The sequence below is a fragment of the Mytilus galloprovincialis genome, chromosome 5 (genome assembly GCF_965363235.1).
Source record: "Mytilus galloprovincialis chromosome 5, xbMytGall1.hap1.1, whole genome shotgun sequence".
Taxonomy (NCBI): Eukaryota; Metazoa; Mollusca; class Bivalvia; order Mytilida; family Mytilidae; genus Mytilus; species Mytilus galloprovincialis.
This window is the reverse complement of record NC_134842.1, coordinates 34936256-34953556: the sequence shown is the minus strand read 5'-3', so window position 1 is coordinate 34953556 and position 17301 is coordinate 34936256. Positions and strand designations below refer to the sequence as shown.

The 17301-nt window shown below is 32.8% G+C and overlaps 1 protein-coding gene and 1 long non-coding RNA gene across 4 annotated transcripts; both read right to left on the bottom strand.

Annotated features, from left to right (window-relative positions):
- Positions 1–248: 248 nt before the first annotated feature.
- LOC143075691 (uncharacterized) lies at positions 249–1888 on the bottom strand. Its single transcript, XR_012978384.1, has 2 exons — positions 1807–1888; positions 249–731 (listed from the first exon to the last, which is right to left on the bottom strand). It is a non-coding gene; the product is annotated as an uncharacterized LOC143075691 (long non-coding RNA).
- Positions 1889–4394: 2506 nt separating this feature from the next.
- On the bottom strand, positions 4395–16991 carry LOC143075690 (TNF receptor-associated factor 4-like). Of its 3 annotated transcripts, XM_076251233.1 has the most exons (10): positions 16852–16991; positions 14586–14686; positions 12408–12581; positions 11515–11661; positions 10388–10439; positions 9668–9772; positions 9103–9342; positions 8370–8447; positions 7362–7695; positions 4395–4823 (listed from the first exon to the last, which is right to left on the bottom strand). In XM_076251233.1, the coding sequence occupies exons 3-10, from the start codon at positions 12491–12493 to the stop codon at positions 4495–4497; spliced, it is 1371 nt and encodes a 456-aa protein (XP_076107348.1). In that variant the 5' UTR covers positions 12494–12581; positions 14586–14686; positions 16852–16991; the 3' UTR covers positions 4395–4494. The 3 variants fall into 3 exon arrangements, with proteins under 3 accessions (XP_076107348.1, XP_076107349.1, XP_076107350.1); XM_076251234.1 differs by lacking the exon at positions 14586–14686 and having other exon boundaries at positions 16852–16980; XM_076251235.1 differs by lacking the exon at positions 16852–16991 and having other exon boundaries at positions 12408–12516; positions 14586–14667.
- Positions 16992–17301: the final 310 nt, after the last annotated feature.

Below are 17301 nucleotides of genomic sequence, written 5' to 3'. Positions count from 1 at the left end.
AAAAGACAAACAGACAAACAATAGTACACATGACACAACATAGAAAACTAAAGAATAAACAACACGAACCCCACTAAAACTGGGGGTGATCTCAGGTATCCTGAAGCTATATTGAAGCTGCATAGTAGTTTACCATTTGGCAATAACATAGCATCTCCTTTTCTGTATATATATATACATCATGAAACCTGGCAGATTGTAGTACCACTGAGACAAAATGAACTCTTCTTTCATACTTTATGTATAGGAAACATAAAAATATTTATAAAATAACACTATCTGTGTATAAAATAAATAACAAATAACAAAATGCTGTAAAATGTTGTCATGTGTCAATACTGTCGTGGCCGCTTATGTAAAATATAAGCGTCAGATCTGATCATCACAACTTGATAAATGGCAGTAAAGTTGTTCCAATTGTTCGTGTTTCCTCTATCTGTCATTCTGATTTTTCTAACCAGATTTGAAGAGCAAGATGGCGACTTGTCCCAAGTAAAAGTAGATGAAGTGCTTGGTCTCGTGTGTTACGTAGCTTCCAAAGTTACGTCCGGTGATACAATGCCATGTTGGGTTGTATTTTTTGTCGAACTCTTTCTTGATGTATGCTGCAATATCTTTCTCGATGTTGTATTTCTCCAGAGCTTGTGTTGCACAGTCAACAGCATCCTGCTGCATGTCTTCTGACATGTCAGCATTCTTGATTACAGCTTTTCTTTCAGACATTTTGACACCTACAAAATGAAACAATATTATAAATATTTTTTATTCCTAACATGAACTTTGGTCAGAGATACACTTACACACAAATCATTTTTAAAGCAGAGAACCCGGAAGAATGTAATAATTGTCTCCTAAAATTACTCCAAAAATAAAACGTGTATGATCTCAATAACGATTTCAGTAGACATATGATTTATTCACTTTACAACTTTCTTGTATATACATGATCCTTAGTTAATCTGGTATTGATATTTCGTCCAATTACACTGGAACATTTAATAAAATACTTGCGACACCCACGCCAATAATAACCTTAAAGATATCAAACATTGCACCTGCCCCTCACAAGCTATTAATTTAAAAAAAAAATGAAAATAAGAAATATTCTTCAAATAGAAAGAATGAAATGTATTATAATGCAGATATGTTTAAAGATCTTTAAAGGGTACAGATTATGTTTGTTTTATATCTTAAATCCGAAAATCGATTTTTGTTGCCATGCATTTTGAGTGTCCTTACAAATCAACCTAGCAAAAGACAAATATTGTCACACCTCAAATAAAAGTTTATTGAATTCGTTTTGATAAATATATATACATGTACTAAACTAAGTTTATGATGCAAGATTAACAAACAGCAATAAGGAATACATTTATGTTTTGATTGGGTGCTCTTTTGGAAGTTATACTACTGTCTTAGCTATAAACAAGTCACACCATTAAATCTGAAGTGTGTATGGTGACGGTTTCCGTACATTAACATATTCAGCATATACTGAAGACTTAAAAGTAGTAAACAAAACTGATTCATAATGCAAGCATGAAAGAAGAAGCGCCGACATGCATGAGCCTTTATCGTTTTATGGGGGGGGGGGGGGGGGGGGGGGGAGGGGGAAAGGGGGGGGTGTAAACGGTTTAACCATTCAATATATATTAAATAAAACTACTTTTTCAGCAGACGACGGGTAGCACATACCTATTAAACATATAATATAGTTTTGTATTTGATCAAGCTTTTTAAAATATACTGTACTGCAAATAACTATTGAAAGAATAAGATATAAGATAAACAAAAATATGTACTTACTTGTTCTGGGTTATAAACTGGTGTACCAGGCTTTGATTTCAAAAATATATATATATAGTAATATACAGATCTTATTTTGGATAGCAACCCAGAGGATTTATTCTCTTTCTATTGTATTTAAATTTTGATTGGTCACCTTTTATTAAGTTCTTTAGTTTAGTCTATCGTCCCACCATTCCATTTAAACGGAAATTAATATGGACATTTAAATTGTAACGGTACAGTCGGAAACCAGGTTGAAATAGAACAAAAGAATCCAAGCTCTCTATTAGAGAAGGCGATAAATGTTTACTGTATTGTTTACTATAGTGACAAATTTTTAAAAAGTTAATAGAAACAAACAAAACTGCAATTTTCTTCTCAATTACGAGGTGTTTTATTTCAAAAACACCATTTGCATAAGTTTTCAATTTATCTAGTACATAGTTAAGCAGACCAATTAGATATCAAGTCGACGACATGGGTATCTTTCAAGTTGGATGACAAAAATGCATAACCTCCGATTTTTTTGAAAAAATTACCACGGACGGAAAAGATATCAATCTATTAGTTCAGTAATTTTCGTGTCTGCCCTTCCATTATGTGACTGAAGAAAAAATTCCAAAAAATAGGTAACAATTGTATCGAAAAGAAAAAATCGAGTGCACCTTTTTATGTTAGGGTGTGTTTGAGTTGAGTATTTTGTCTTGATATCGTTCAAAGTAAGAATATTTCATACATCGTCTCGCTTCAGATTCTATCATTTTTATAAATTAAAGCTACAGGTTGACTTTATAACACAAAAAAATAACAGTACTAAAAGATGAAATATATGGGTCAAGTGAAATACCTATCTAATGAGTCACACAAACAGGGAAGGTGTGTTCGAATAGGTATTTTTTTACTGAAAGTACTTGACGACAGTCTTACAAGTTGGATGATGAAAATGCATATCTTCGAAAAATTCTAATTTTTTGTGTGTGATAACTAGGGTTTATAGTCTTCAACCACTAAAAAAATCTAGTCTGCCCTTCCACGTAATATTTAATAAGATTTTTTTTAAATGTTTATGATTTTTCGAAAGTTCCACCTAACAACCGATCAGACAATAGTTTTAAGTTGAATCAGTGCAGACAAGATCATTAACTGATGCTCATTAGCTAGTTGATACATTTGTCTTTTAAAATATAACTGACATATAAGGATCGTATTGGTGCAATGTGGATAAATTTATCGGTTTCCAAGAGCAAAATTGGTAGCGCGTCATCGCTACAATGGCTTCCATTTTTACGATTGTGAAAATGAACTGGCGTAATGGGGAGATAATTTTGACGAAGTAGGATCCTGACTGGGTATATTGGGACTGACTTCGAAAGGTCATTTCCGACAAGAGTAATTGGTCATAATCGATTTTTGAAAAGTCAATACTCTATTTGTTTCCCAATGTCAAATCAACCAAGCACGGTATTCTGTTTTTTTGAAAGAAGTAAAATAACAAAAATACTGAACGTCGAAAGTCCGTAATCAAATACCAGTGGCAAAATTAATCCAACGCTCAAAACAAATCAATCGAATAAATAACAACTGTCATGTTTCTGACTTGCTACAGGCATTTTATTAAGTAGAAATGGTGGATTTAACCTGGTTTTACAGCTAGCTAAATCTCTCACTTGTATGACAGTTGCATAAAGTTCCATTATATTGACAACGATATATGAACAAACAGACATATAATAGGTAAAAATGTCAAAAAGGGGCACATCAGTCACCATTGCGTTATAATCATAATCACAATAAAACCCCAAAAAAAAGAGGATGTAACCAAGAAATTCTTAAAGGCATATAGACAAAGCACATTCGCAAACACGAAAGACAAGAATAACCAAATTTACCATAGCACGATAACACAATGACGGGATGTAGAAGTACAGAGCCACGTCAAATGGATCATTTTGATTATTTTCTTTTCAAGTTCTTCGTGGATTTTATCCCTTTTAATGAATCCATTATGTGAATGAGATGGTAGGATAATACACGAAGAAGCTGTTTAATTAATTAACCGTGTTGACAAATATTGCCCGCTAGCCTACAGATGCATTGATAGATTTCAGCTTTTGCCCAAAATTCAAAATGAACTCTGCGAGAACCATCATTTCAGCGAACGGTAAAAATATAATTATTATATTCCCCTTTAATCTCGATATATGTGGAAAATAATGCATGCATGAAAGAACGAACAACAAAATCAGTACTAGTGATGCTCCTGTGTGAAAAATAAAAAAGGACAAGTACAAGTTAAACAATATTAAGGACTATAGAAAGATGCCCGAAGTTATAGAACGCAAACTCAAAGTTCTTATAAACGTGCTGATATAAATGCATGCCAATATCGATGATTGTATGATATCAGAGTAGATTTTATACAGCAACGACATGCACAAACTAAAGCTGAAGTTGAGATGGATACAATTGGTAAGACACAGTGGCAATCTAACAAACACAGTTTTAGAAAGACAATGCAATAGTACAAACTCAAAAGTTGAAAACAACGAGCACTGATTAAATGACTACTTGTTTGCTATAGTACTTTTTTTATTCTGCCATTTTTTTTAAAAAGAAATCCATTATACTACATGCAAAATCAAAATCACATATAAAATTGTAAACTAAACTGATAGTCCCTAATATTTTTACATTCACTGTCATCCTTTACAATTTTGTCATATCTTCACTGCCTATTTCACATTTAATAAATACACTGTCGTCTCTTATGTAATCCATTGTTTTTAAGATTTCCAGCTCTACAAATTTTTGAGCTCCGAAACTTGCGTTCCTCTCCCCTACAGGACGTCCAAGGAAAGCCTTGTTATCTTTGATGATATTTGGCTTTATCGTATATGTAACATTGCGACGAGACTTCGGATCCTGGCACTGGTCGATAAGGGAAAAGGATACCCGATGAGTGAAAGGCCAAGTCAGCAGAGCGTCATGTTCTCCTTTACAGATGCATATAAAAATGGAAAGGAATTTTCCTCTGGCTAAAAAAAATACAAAAAATTGAACCAATATTAATACACAGTACATGTCGAAGATGAGGCACATTTCTTTCCCCAATGTACTCAATATACATAAGTTATAACTTAGGAGTTAGAAATAGTGACACCCAGATACAAATACTTAAATTGAATTAAGTTTTCATCACAAACACTGACATAGTCTAAGGGGACGACCATTTGATATTCGGGGGAAGGGGGGGGGGGGGGAGGGGTGCAGTAGGATTTGTTTTGGATCGGTTATTAATTTTTGTAAACTAGGAGGACAGGTTATCTATTTTCTGCACTATTGAGGCAAGATTTTTCATTTTCATTAAAGCAAGGGACTAATTATTTATTTTCACAACTATATTTATAATATTCGAAAACATACATTTTTTAAGTTATTTGTTTATTATAAATAATACATGTATAGTCAAGTCATTATGTACCATTTAATCAGAATTAATCATCATCATCTGCAGAAAAGAATCTTCTATATTCCCAACTGCATATACATGTATTGCATGCACACATACATTTGACATTCACAGTATTAAAGTTTGGTTGTATCTAGGCTTTTTTCAAAGTATTGGGAAACATGTTTCGCCGAGCGGAGCGAGGCAAAAATATTTTGAAGGGTTTTGGAGCCACTGAAGGCTCAAGAAGCTATAGAAAAAATGATGCAAATTCATGCTTTCTGGGTGTTCCCAAGACCCTTTCTTATTCTGAAAATGCAAGTTCTGTTTTAATAATTTTTTGACAATATTTTGGTCTCAAAGCAAAATGTATAGATTCAGTGTCAGACTTAAGTCTAGGGACAACATCAAAAGACCAATATGCATGATAAAGCAAAAATGTAATTCACCTAGTTACGTCTGTGCATTATGTTTTTTTTAAACTCATGATAAAGTTAATAACAAAATTACTAAATTACAAAAGGAATGCAACACTAACAGAATACAGAAGGGCAATCAATGAACAAAAGACAAATAAATAAGAAACATTGATCCCGAAAAATTAGGGACTACGTCTGAGGGAGAACAGAACTTGCTTCTTGCAAGGCACTCGCAGTGAACACAATTTGATATGGAGACAAGTGTTTGGCTTTGAAATTTCCTACATGAGGCATTTGCCTCAATGTTATGTGAATGTAGTTACGGCCCTGTAATAAAAGTGAGGTAAGTGTTCCTGAGAAAATATACCTCAAGTTAAATGAAACCAATTTGCAGACATTTCAAGTATATTTAAATAATATTTATACTTTTATTATTAAAAGATTGGGGAAGTGTTTTCCGATTTTTTTTTGGAAAAGAGATGAATTTATGAAGAATCTGGTGCCATCTCATACTTTCGATTAGACCTGCTGAGTTATTTATTTTCAATACATTGCAAGTCAAGTAATTTATTTTCAAACTACCACAGAACAAACCATTGTGATTATCAAGGCTGAGTTATTTTTTTTTTTTTAAATCCTCCTGCCCCCCCCCCCCCCGAATATTAAATGGTCGTCCCCTAATACTGAGAAGAGAAGTGAAATTACGTTGTATGTATACAAAGGAAGCTCTTGCATTAGGGACCACCATAATGTTTCACTAAATATCAATGCTTTCTAGATTATTTTTTCCCCCAAAAAATACAAACAATAGCAATTGTTCTATAGTACATATAATGGTTTACTTTTATAAATTGTTACTTGGATGGAGAGTTGTCTCATTGACACTCATACCACATCTTCCTATATCTATATAGTATATTTGGTAAATCTAATAGCAATTGTATATCTATATAGTATATTTGGTAAATCTATATACACATAGTTTATTAATGTAATGTAGTTGGACTACCAGTATGTTGTGCTTTTTTCCACTGAATTGAACTGATATTTACCATTTTGAATTACTACAGAACCTGTGAAGAATAATTCTTTGTATTTGTATGTTTATCTTTACCCATTGTTTTTTTTTTAATTTTTGTTTGTTTGTTCATGTTGATACTGTACTGCATGCACACTCCCATTAGGTATTGTTTGCTATACTGCAGTAAAACTGCGTTTAAAACTTGGAAAACAAACTGTTTATTATTCAATTGATATATTTTGTTCATTATTTAAGATTTGTTTCAAAAAAAATGAAATAATAAAAAAGCAAACAAAAAACAAACAAACAATTTAAAGTGAACAAAATGATTAAAACTGCTATAAATATAGATGGGACATGTTTATTATATAATACACCTTACATCATTCCAAGTTGCAACTGTCATTTAAACACTATTAGTCTAATATTGGAAATATATCATCATTTGTCTAGATTAGATTAAAAACTATGATTTATTTAGTTTGACCTTTAATTCTTGTATTCTTTATCTGAAGGATTATGATATTATAGCTACTTATCCTGGACATTGAATATATAATGATTTGATTCTTTGTAAAAACTTATTTTGTTCCTGCTAATCTCGACAAATCTTTTCAGTGAGAAAGGTAATTTAGTTGGACCTTTAATTCTGTTTGTTTATTTACATAAAATATGTTTTATATACCTCGACCGTCACCATAGGGGCAAAGAGACATTGCCATTCGATATCCATGCCTAGTTGTAAGGAAAGGGGGACTGAAAATTGTTGGTTTTCGACCAAGTTTTGCTTCGGACATTTTGTCTTCCCATTTCTCAATACGCCACACAAGTTGGCACCCATATAATTTTTCCAGAGTATCAACTGTTCGTTCCAAATCTGCAATCTTGTTGGTATGCATTGCTAGTTGTTTCATATTGTTGTCCAGTTCTTTGCCATGGGCTATAATTGTATCACAAGCCATGCCCAAATGAGAAATAGGGTCTTCCTTGATGTGTTTGTGTAAGTTTTTTCTTTTACTCTGGAAAATAAGTATTTAAAAACAAATTTACCTATTTCTAAATTTTATTTTTAATTTTAGTTCTTATATATATTTTACATTTAAGGAAGGTGCAGCTAGTTATCTTGGACCATTTTCTTTTCCTCTTTCAAAACTGTTCGTCCAATTTCTAAAGGAGTATGATCAAGTTTCCTTTCCATTTATGTCTTAACTATACCATTGTTTTTTTCTATTGAATAAGGAAATCGGAATAAATCCCGTGAATTGTCTTTCTAGTAAATTTTACTTCATTCTTGTTATTTATGTCACAAGTCTTAAATTATACAAAAAGATTTTAAATTTGCAATAATTAATCAGAATTATCTTTTTGTAATCTACAATCTTAAAGAACCTTTTAAATCGACGGTTTTAAATCAAATTATGTCAAAAGTTTTTAAAATATGAATAAAGATAAAAAAAAAAAAGTTCAACTCTTCATTTTTCAAATTTCTATAATTTTCATTAATTTCATTAAACACTAATATTTCTCATGAGTCAAACGATTACGGGAAAATCTATAAGCTCATAAAAAAGATTTCCAAAAAATCGTGAAGACTGTCGGTAGATATTCCTTACCCCCCCCCCCCCCCCCCCAAAAAAAATAAAAAAAATAAAATAAAATAAAAAAACATATGACCCTAAATAATCATAAATACCATGAAGTCACAGCCTGCATTTGCAAAAGGACACGGAATCTCTTGTTGTGGACATTTTTCTTCTAAGTGAAATTCCATCTGAAAAACCCCCAGTTTTTTTAAAAACGTATTTGGAAAAATGATAGTCCATACAAAATTCACAAGTTATTTTGACTTAAATTTACTTTCGATTTTTCTGTTTCTGTAGATGCAGTGACATCGTCATTTTGTATTGTCAAGAATTGAAGCACATTTATATGATTGATTGATTGATGGCTGCTTAATTTCCAGCAGCAAATATTACATTTATAATTGTGGCGACAAATTGCTCCATAAGACCAACACGCAGAGTCGGAATTCTCAAGTACTTGTTTCTTTCGAATATCGAACATTTCCTTATGTTTTAATTGATGTTTCTCTTGTTCACATACATCATATATCCAGACTTTCTAATTCAAAAAAATATTTTAAGATATTGATCTCTTTTAGAACTACATGTAATATATAATAGTGCAAATCAGAATTACGCCATTTTAAAGGAGAGTTTCACAAACAGTTTCTGCACGCCTGAAAAGATACTCGCTATACTAATTATATAAAATTGAGAATAGAAATGGGAAATATGTCAAAGAGACAACAACCCGACCAAAGAGCAGAAAACACCGGAAGGCCACCAATGGGTCTTCATCACAGCGAGATAATCCCACATCCGGAAAGGTTCCCCAACCGGCATCTTTTGTTACATTTTGCATACCTCTTCTCTTGGAATATCCCCCTTTTTACAACCATTTGGACATGGGAGAAGGAATTTCCCACAAACTTCCAAATGTGACCGTTCCTCCTCCTGGGTGATGGGAATATGACAGAAGTCACACCTAATACCGCGCTTTTGACATTCTTCCTGAAGATGTCTTCGAAGTTGACTTTTCTCCAGTTCGATCCCACAGTTCCTAGGACATTTCATTGGAGTATAACGACAATCCTCTAAATGCATCTAAAATAAAGAGTACTTAGTTTAACCAGTAATAAAAATCAAATGATTATCTATTTTCTATTTATTTATGACTATATTTAAACGGATTGATGCTGATAATTTGAATGTTTACAAGTAATTGTTCTAAAATAGAATCTTTTTTATGGCGTTTGGTAGAATTTATGATTAAACGGTTTAATTTCTGATATTGTTAAAGATCATTTCAAATTGTTCAGCATGTTATATATGCGAACATAAAACAAGCAAGTTTGTATTTTGATTTGTTGCATTTTCTTTTATGAAAAGGGGAGTATTTTTTTAAAATATGAAGCATCACACGTGTTACCTCAAGGTCTTTAAGTTCCCCGAACCAGGTACAACCTCTGTTGACATAGCAACATTTGACCTCCAACGCGTCCAGCTCTTGTTGGAATAATCTATCAACACTGACCTAGGAAAAACAAAACAAAGTTTAACGTCAAATTCAGTTGGTTAATTAAAACACTCCATTTCAAATTCCCGAGGAAAGTAGGATAAGAAGGAGAAATTCTATTGAGATAATCTCTAAACAACTCCAAACCTTGAGACATATTATAAAAAAATAAGACTGATCACAGTACCATAAATGGTTTTTGGTTATTTTTCTTCTCCGTATATGTAGTACTAGTATCAGGTACACTGAAATGGATTATAATGAACATTTGACAATTTCTAAATGGTTTTAGAACTTGAAAAAACTCCTGTTCGAATATATTTGTTAGTTCAATTTAAAAGATATTGTTTTTGTTTTTTTGTTTTTACGTTCATGATTTAATGTTGTCCTTATTTTTGTTTTTTCGGTATGGTAATGCCGATCTAGAACTACACGCTTTAGACAGAACTTACAGGCTTGCACATGCTTAAAAAGGATAAAATGCAGTACATTTGTCGATTAGGCGACTGCCTAAAGAAAAGAAAAGGACTAAAGAGAACGCTTTCTTTAGGTAGCTGGTTTATTTACGTATACCAGCATTTACTTTTATTTTTTTAATACAAATCCATAGGACAATGTAGGAACCAAAGTTACCTCCCGTTCCCTGTCGATGATCTTTCCGTCAACTGGACATTTGGGCGCTATTCTGAAAAAATAAATTCAAAATGAATTTTTAGATTAAAGAAGAAAACAGGTAAGTATATTAATATCGTATTTTAACGAAAGCGTAAGCGCGTGAAAAAGTATGATGTTTGGCAGATGAATTAGAAAAACTATGCCTTTTTGCCATTTTCTTCTAACTGTAACTTGACTGTAAGTGTTAAAGGACTGCTAATATTTACTCCATGCAACAAGCTAGTTATTTACTTATAATTGGTTAACTTAAACACATTTATTTATAGTGAATTTGGAAATAAGTTATTGCAACTTATATTAATCGATCTCTACTTGCTGGTGCGAGTGCTGCCTTGAAGCTGGTGCGAGTGCTGCATTGAAGCGGCAATAGCCTGCTCTTTTTCGAAATCTACAAAGGTGTCTTTTACGTGCAGGAGGTTACTTTTGTAATCAGTTACTAGTTATACAACCCCATTATCTAGGTAGTTACCATTAAAAGTAGTGAATACAACATAGGCAGAGATATCTTGTTACTATTGTAATCAATGAATATAAGCCGTTAGGAATCTGGTTACGGTTGTATTCAGTGACTACAATTCGATCTGCTTTCTGGTGAACATTGTAATCATTGAGTCAAATGCCACCCATCCAGCTTTCTGATAATCCTTGAAATCAGTGAATACAATTCAAACAGCTATATGCTTTCAATTGTAGTTTACGAATATAATCAACTTAGATATCTGGTTACTATTGTAATAGTGAAAACAACCAAGGCATCTGTCTGGTTGTAATCAGTAAGTACAATCCAGACAGTGAATAAAACCAAGCCTGCTGTCTGTATACATCTGTAATCAGTGAAAAAAAACCAAGCCTGCTATCTGTATACACTTGTAATCAGTTAATACAACCCAGCCTGCTATCTGTATACAATTGTAATTAGTGAATACAACCAAGCCTGCTATCTGTATACATTTGTAATCAGTGAAAAAAAACCAAGCCTGCTATATGTATACACTTGTAATCAGTTAATACAACCCAGCCTGTATGACACAGACAGTCAGTAATTACAACCCCTTTCCCACCTATCTGGTTACCAATATACTGACCTGAGAAGTTCTGGCAGACAAGAGGCACAGCATCGATGTCCACATTCTTCAAACAAAACAGGATATCGGAGGACATTAGAACAAACCGGGCATTCGTATATCTTGTCTAATGGGGAGCAGAAAATGTACTGCATATCTTCTTTATCACTATAAAATAAAAGACAAATAAGGCGCTATAAATGAATAATTGTGAGAACAGATTAAAAGTGTCTTATGAATGAAAATTCCAAATGTTACGATTTTATAGGCCCACGTATGATCTTGCATCCACATTAGCGTATGTGATAATAATACTTATAGTTGAAGTTCAACTAATCATGTTAATCGAAGTGTTACTTAATTTGATCTCAAAGTTAGCCTCGGAATCGGAAATGGAAACATAGTTCAAATTTTAAACCGAATTTAAACGCGGACTGGATCTTTGACTCAAACCCTAACTAAAACACGATATGTTTTTGAAACGCTGACGCTTAGTGATGATTTATTTTCGCGACAGCCATTTCCTTTGGAAAAATATATACATGTAGTTTGTTCATTGAAAAGATGCACACTGAATGTTTGTCAACCATTTGGTTAAATAACAAGATTTAGATTTGCCTTATGGTTAAATGACCGCTGAGATCTTGCCTTTCTGGGGATACCTGTGGACAGTTTTAATTAGTTCTTTATACTTATTACAAAGTATTATTTGTGATAAAAATACGCTTTCATATAAAGTAATATTGGAATACATATATATAAATACAAATTGATCCTTTGTGACCATTATTTGTATAATAAATGAAAAGAAAAGAAAAAAAAAAATGAAATATACAATTGGAGGAGGCAATTAAAAGTATCTTAAAGCCAGGACTTCATAATCTTGAAAAAAAAAGTTCCAAATTTTGACTTACCTAAGAATCCCTCCATCCATCCCCTGGGGTGTAAACATCCTCGACTCTGCCCTGGTGCTGGGCCGTCCCATAAAGTCGTTGTCCATCTTGTTTTCTGAAGGATGTGCAACTGTTTAGGCTAGTTGCAGCGGTTATTACTTTTAACACTCCAAGCAAACCATAGTATTACATATACTTAAGAAATATAATTGATTAATTTAAATCAAGTTAAAATTTAGTCTATTATTTTCAATTGATTTTGTATACTAAATAAATATTGCATATCATGCCATTAGAATAACTTTCAGAGTCTTATTTGTTTAAGAAAAAAATAGAATCAATTTTAGATATATTACTGTCGGTATTTACAGAGTTTCTGTCATAAATAAACAAATGTGTCTCTTACTTATATTATATTAAATATTAAGTTTGAAATGTTTGGAGAATGAGTTTTTGTATGTTGTTTAATAATGATATATTATTTTCCTGAACAAAGACACACATTTTGATGTAACTCTTTTTACCGTATTTGTGAAAAAAAAAAAAAAAAAAAAAATGAAATACATCTAGATCTATTTTTCACCTTTGAAAAAGGCACATGTCACACACTTTTATTTTTACTGCCTAGCGTTTTTCGCATTTTTTTGCGATGATTTTGAACTTTATCTGATATTTGTTTTGTCGTTCTTATAAAAACACCATATCCTAAATGAAGAATACAAAATCATATTGAGACATCTAGATAACATAGTTTACATATAGTTAGTGTATGCATTTTACATATAAAACATAATATATGAAACGACATATAGTCGTACTTCAGTAAATAAACTCATCTTAGATACCAAGACTAAATTTTGTACATACGTCAGACACGCGTTTCGTCTACAAAAGACTCATCAGTGACGCTCGAATCCAAAAAAGTTAAAAAGGCCAAATAAAATACGAAGTTGAAGAGCATTGAGAACCAAAATTCCTAAAAGTTTTGCCAAATGCAGCTAAGGTAATCTATGCCTGAGGTAGAAAAGACTTAGTATTTCAAAAATTCAATATTTTGTAAACAGCTAATTTATAAATGTAACCATATCAATGATAATTCATGTCAGCATAAAAAGTGCTGACTACTGGGCTGGTGATACCATCGTAAGATCATTTTTAAGTGGTCAGGTGTGCATCTTTTCCGCTAGTCAAGGGTTACCATTCAGAAGGAAGATTATGGGTATGTTAAATGCTTTTCTAATTTGTCTTTTGTTGAATTTCTCTAGTGGTCTGTATGTAGATGAGGCTCCCACAGGGTCAAAAACGACCTGCGACCTCTGGGCTTTTTAGAGGCGACTTCCGACCTGAGAGCCTTCTAAAAACGACCTGCGACCTGTAAAATTTGGAAAACACGACCTCAGACCGACTTACGTCCTCTGTGTTGGGAAAAAAACGACCTGTACATTTCCCTTAAAAACGACCTCTCGACGAATTTAAAACCGACCTTGCGACCAGAGGGGTACCCTGTGGGAGCCTCATAGATATACGAAGATGTGGTATGAGTGTCAATTAGACAACTCTTCATCCAAGTCGCAATACGTAAATGAAAATCTATTATAGGCCAAAGTACGGTCTTCAACATGGAGCATTGTCCCGCACTAAACAGCAAGCAATAAATGACCCCAAAACATGACTAGGGTTAAACCATTGAAACGGGAAAACCAACGGTATAATCTAAACAAAAAACTAGAAACGAGAAACACTTGCGAACCACATCAACAAACAACAGCTACTGAACATCAGGTTTAATCTATTTAGAAAAGATCTATCGTACCTTGCACCGGGGAGTAAGACGAAATTAGAGATTTTTTTCTTAATTTTTTAATTTTTTTTTAACTATAAATGACACCACAGAGCTAACACACACAAATAAAATATCATTTCTAAATTGAACACCACATAACATCATATCTTCAAAATTTATCCTAGCATCACATAACATCATATCTTCAAAATGTATCCTAACATCACATAACATCATATTTTCAAAATTTGAACATTACATAACATCATATCTTCAAAATTTATTTCATTTCAAATTGTTTATATGGATGTACGTATAAAATTCTTTGAAAGTATATCATACATAGTATATTCCATATTCAAACGCAAAGGTTGAATTAACATTCGATTTGGAATACGTGCGGAAATGACACTTACTAGAAATGTCTCCTTTTGATTGCAAATTCCACTCTTTTTATGAAAGATTTATAGATGCATCATCATGTGTCTAATTTGTAGCTTACACCTTGTAGTCTTAACTGAAAATAAAACGAATATCAAATATTTTGTATGATTACCATTGAAACCACTATAAAAATGTAAAAATAGAAACATAATTTGAACAATAACAGGTCATCATTCGTCCATTTAACAATGAGAAAAAGATCACCCTGTATAAAAAGCTTTAAAAAGACTTGATATGACAAATTGAAGAAAAAAAACAACGCTAAAGAGAAAACCAACTTCCGGTTCTGACTGCAACAATGCACGGAACGCAACTATGACAGACAATAACAAGTCATGCCTTTCTAGGCGCGTATTTATTGAAATGTTACAAAAATCTAACAAGAGGTGGATGCCTGGAGCCTTTTCACGAATGTGACCTGCCGAATTAGACTATTTACCGTCGTTGTAACAAAATGAGCAACACGACGGGTTCCTGATGAGGAGCAGGATTTACTTCCCCTTCCAAAGCACCTGAAATCAACTCTAGTTTTTGATGGGGCCTGTGTTGTTTTTGTACCCCTATTTGTGACATTTGGTTCACGAATCATTGTCAATGTAATGTGCAATTGAGAGGTTTAGCGCTATAAAACAAGGTTCAACCCACTATTTTCTATAGTTGAAAATGCCTGTACCAAGTGAGGAATTTGACAGTTGTTGATGTGTTTGAGCTTTTGATTTTGCCATTTGATTATGGACTTTCCGTTTTGAATTTTCTTCGGAGTTCAGTATTTTTGTGACATTGCTTTTTGCATACAAGGAAAATGCCCGAAAACATTTTCTGTATAAAATAGGTCCAAAATTAATTTTCGCCTCGCTACGCTCTGCAGTTGAGACTCAACCATCTCCTTTTACATATTTGTTTTTGTTCTAATTGAGGTTGTTACACAGTGATGACTGCTATACCTCTATTTTGACAATTCTACCTATTATGTCTGTTTTGTTCACGCACCGTCGACTGTCATACAAGTGATAGGTTAAGGTTAAAGCGCTATAAAACAGGTTCATTCTTACATTTTCTACATTTGAAAATGCCTGTACCAATACAGGATTATGACAGTTGCTGTCCATTCGATTGATGTGTTTTTTATCATTTGATTTTACCATTCAATTAAGGACTTTCCGTTTTTAATTTTCCTCGGAGCTCATTATTTTTGTGAATTTAGTTTTCCCTGTTTGAATGGATTTACGCTACTCTTTGTTTGGAGCCTTTATAGCTTGCTGCTCGATGTGAGACAATGTTCCGTGTTGTAGACCGTAATTTGACCTATAGTGGATTAGTTTTACAAGTTGTGACTTGGATGGAGAGTTGTTTCATTGGCACTCATACCTCAACTTCTTATATCTATTAATCACTGGATTACAAGTTCCTAGCCGACCATAACAAATGTAGCGGTGTAAAACATATTTACAAATGGGCACACTTCCATTTTTTGTCTTGTCCTAACCTACCCAATTAAACTTACTCACATCTATCACATTGGTTTTTATTTATCATATAATGCAAATTGGTATAAACATGCATTTCGAAAATAATATTAATTTAAATTTGATTGAAAAGAAATGGCATGCCAGTAATCAATATTGGGAGGAACTTAAATACACAAATATTTTAAAAGAACCTAATATTTTAACAATGTTTAAAATCTTGAGAATACAAGTACCTCACGCATAATAACAGTATAGACCACTTTCGAGTTTGTCTGTCTCCGGAAAAAAAACCCGTCAATCATGCGCGCCTTTATGACGTCATTTACCAGATAAAGGGGATCGCCTGCATCCCCGAACTATAAACGTTCATCAAGCGTCACGTGTTAGTAATCGTCATTGTGAAGGATAAACTAGAAATAATATTTGTTCTTTAGGTACTTAATCATAATTCCCTAATGATAGAAGTGCTGATTGTCAATTATTAGAATTTAATTTGCCGAATAATTTGTGCAATATAGCATCATAGTTTTTCAACCACTCGCTCAACATGGGAACGGAAGTGACGAGGCACCTAAACGCACAAGTGATGTTCACTAAACCAAAGTTTTTGACGGAAATGCATCGAACTCGAAAGTTATCTATTGTAAATTATCACTTTGGTGTTTTTTTTAGTTATATATAATGCAAAAATGAAACCTGCAATCTGATGAATAAAAAACGGCATGCCAGACATCAATTTAAAAATAGCTTAAAACACAAACAAACGTACCTGATATTTGAACAATGTTAAAAATCTTGAAAATACAAGTACATCACACATGATACAGTCATCAGTTGATATTTAATATTAAAAATACACTTAAGTTCACTAATTCTCCATACTGTGCTATAATAAATGCCATTAGCGAGAAATTCTGTTTCCTTTGAGTTTTAAGAAAAATAAAAAAGGTTTATTTAAAATCATCCGACGAGGTTAATTTTTAATTTATGCTAATCTACATCGTCTGAGTTTACTTCCATTTGTAAATGACGCATGAAGAACATAATTAAATCGGACTTTAAACGAATAAAGGTTCTTCTGAGTTCAAAATTAAATATGAAGTAAACTGGTAAAAATAAAAGATAAGATACCAACACTACAATATGAGCAATGAACAAAGACGTGTACGCGCAATCCTCTGATGCTGTTTCCGGATACTTTATGTGTATTATAATCGAC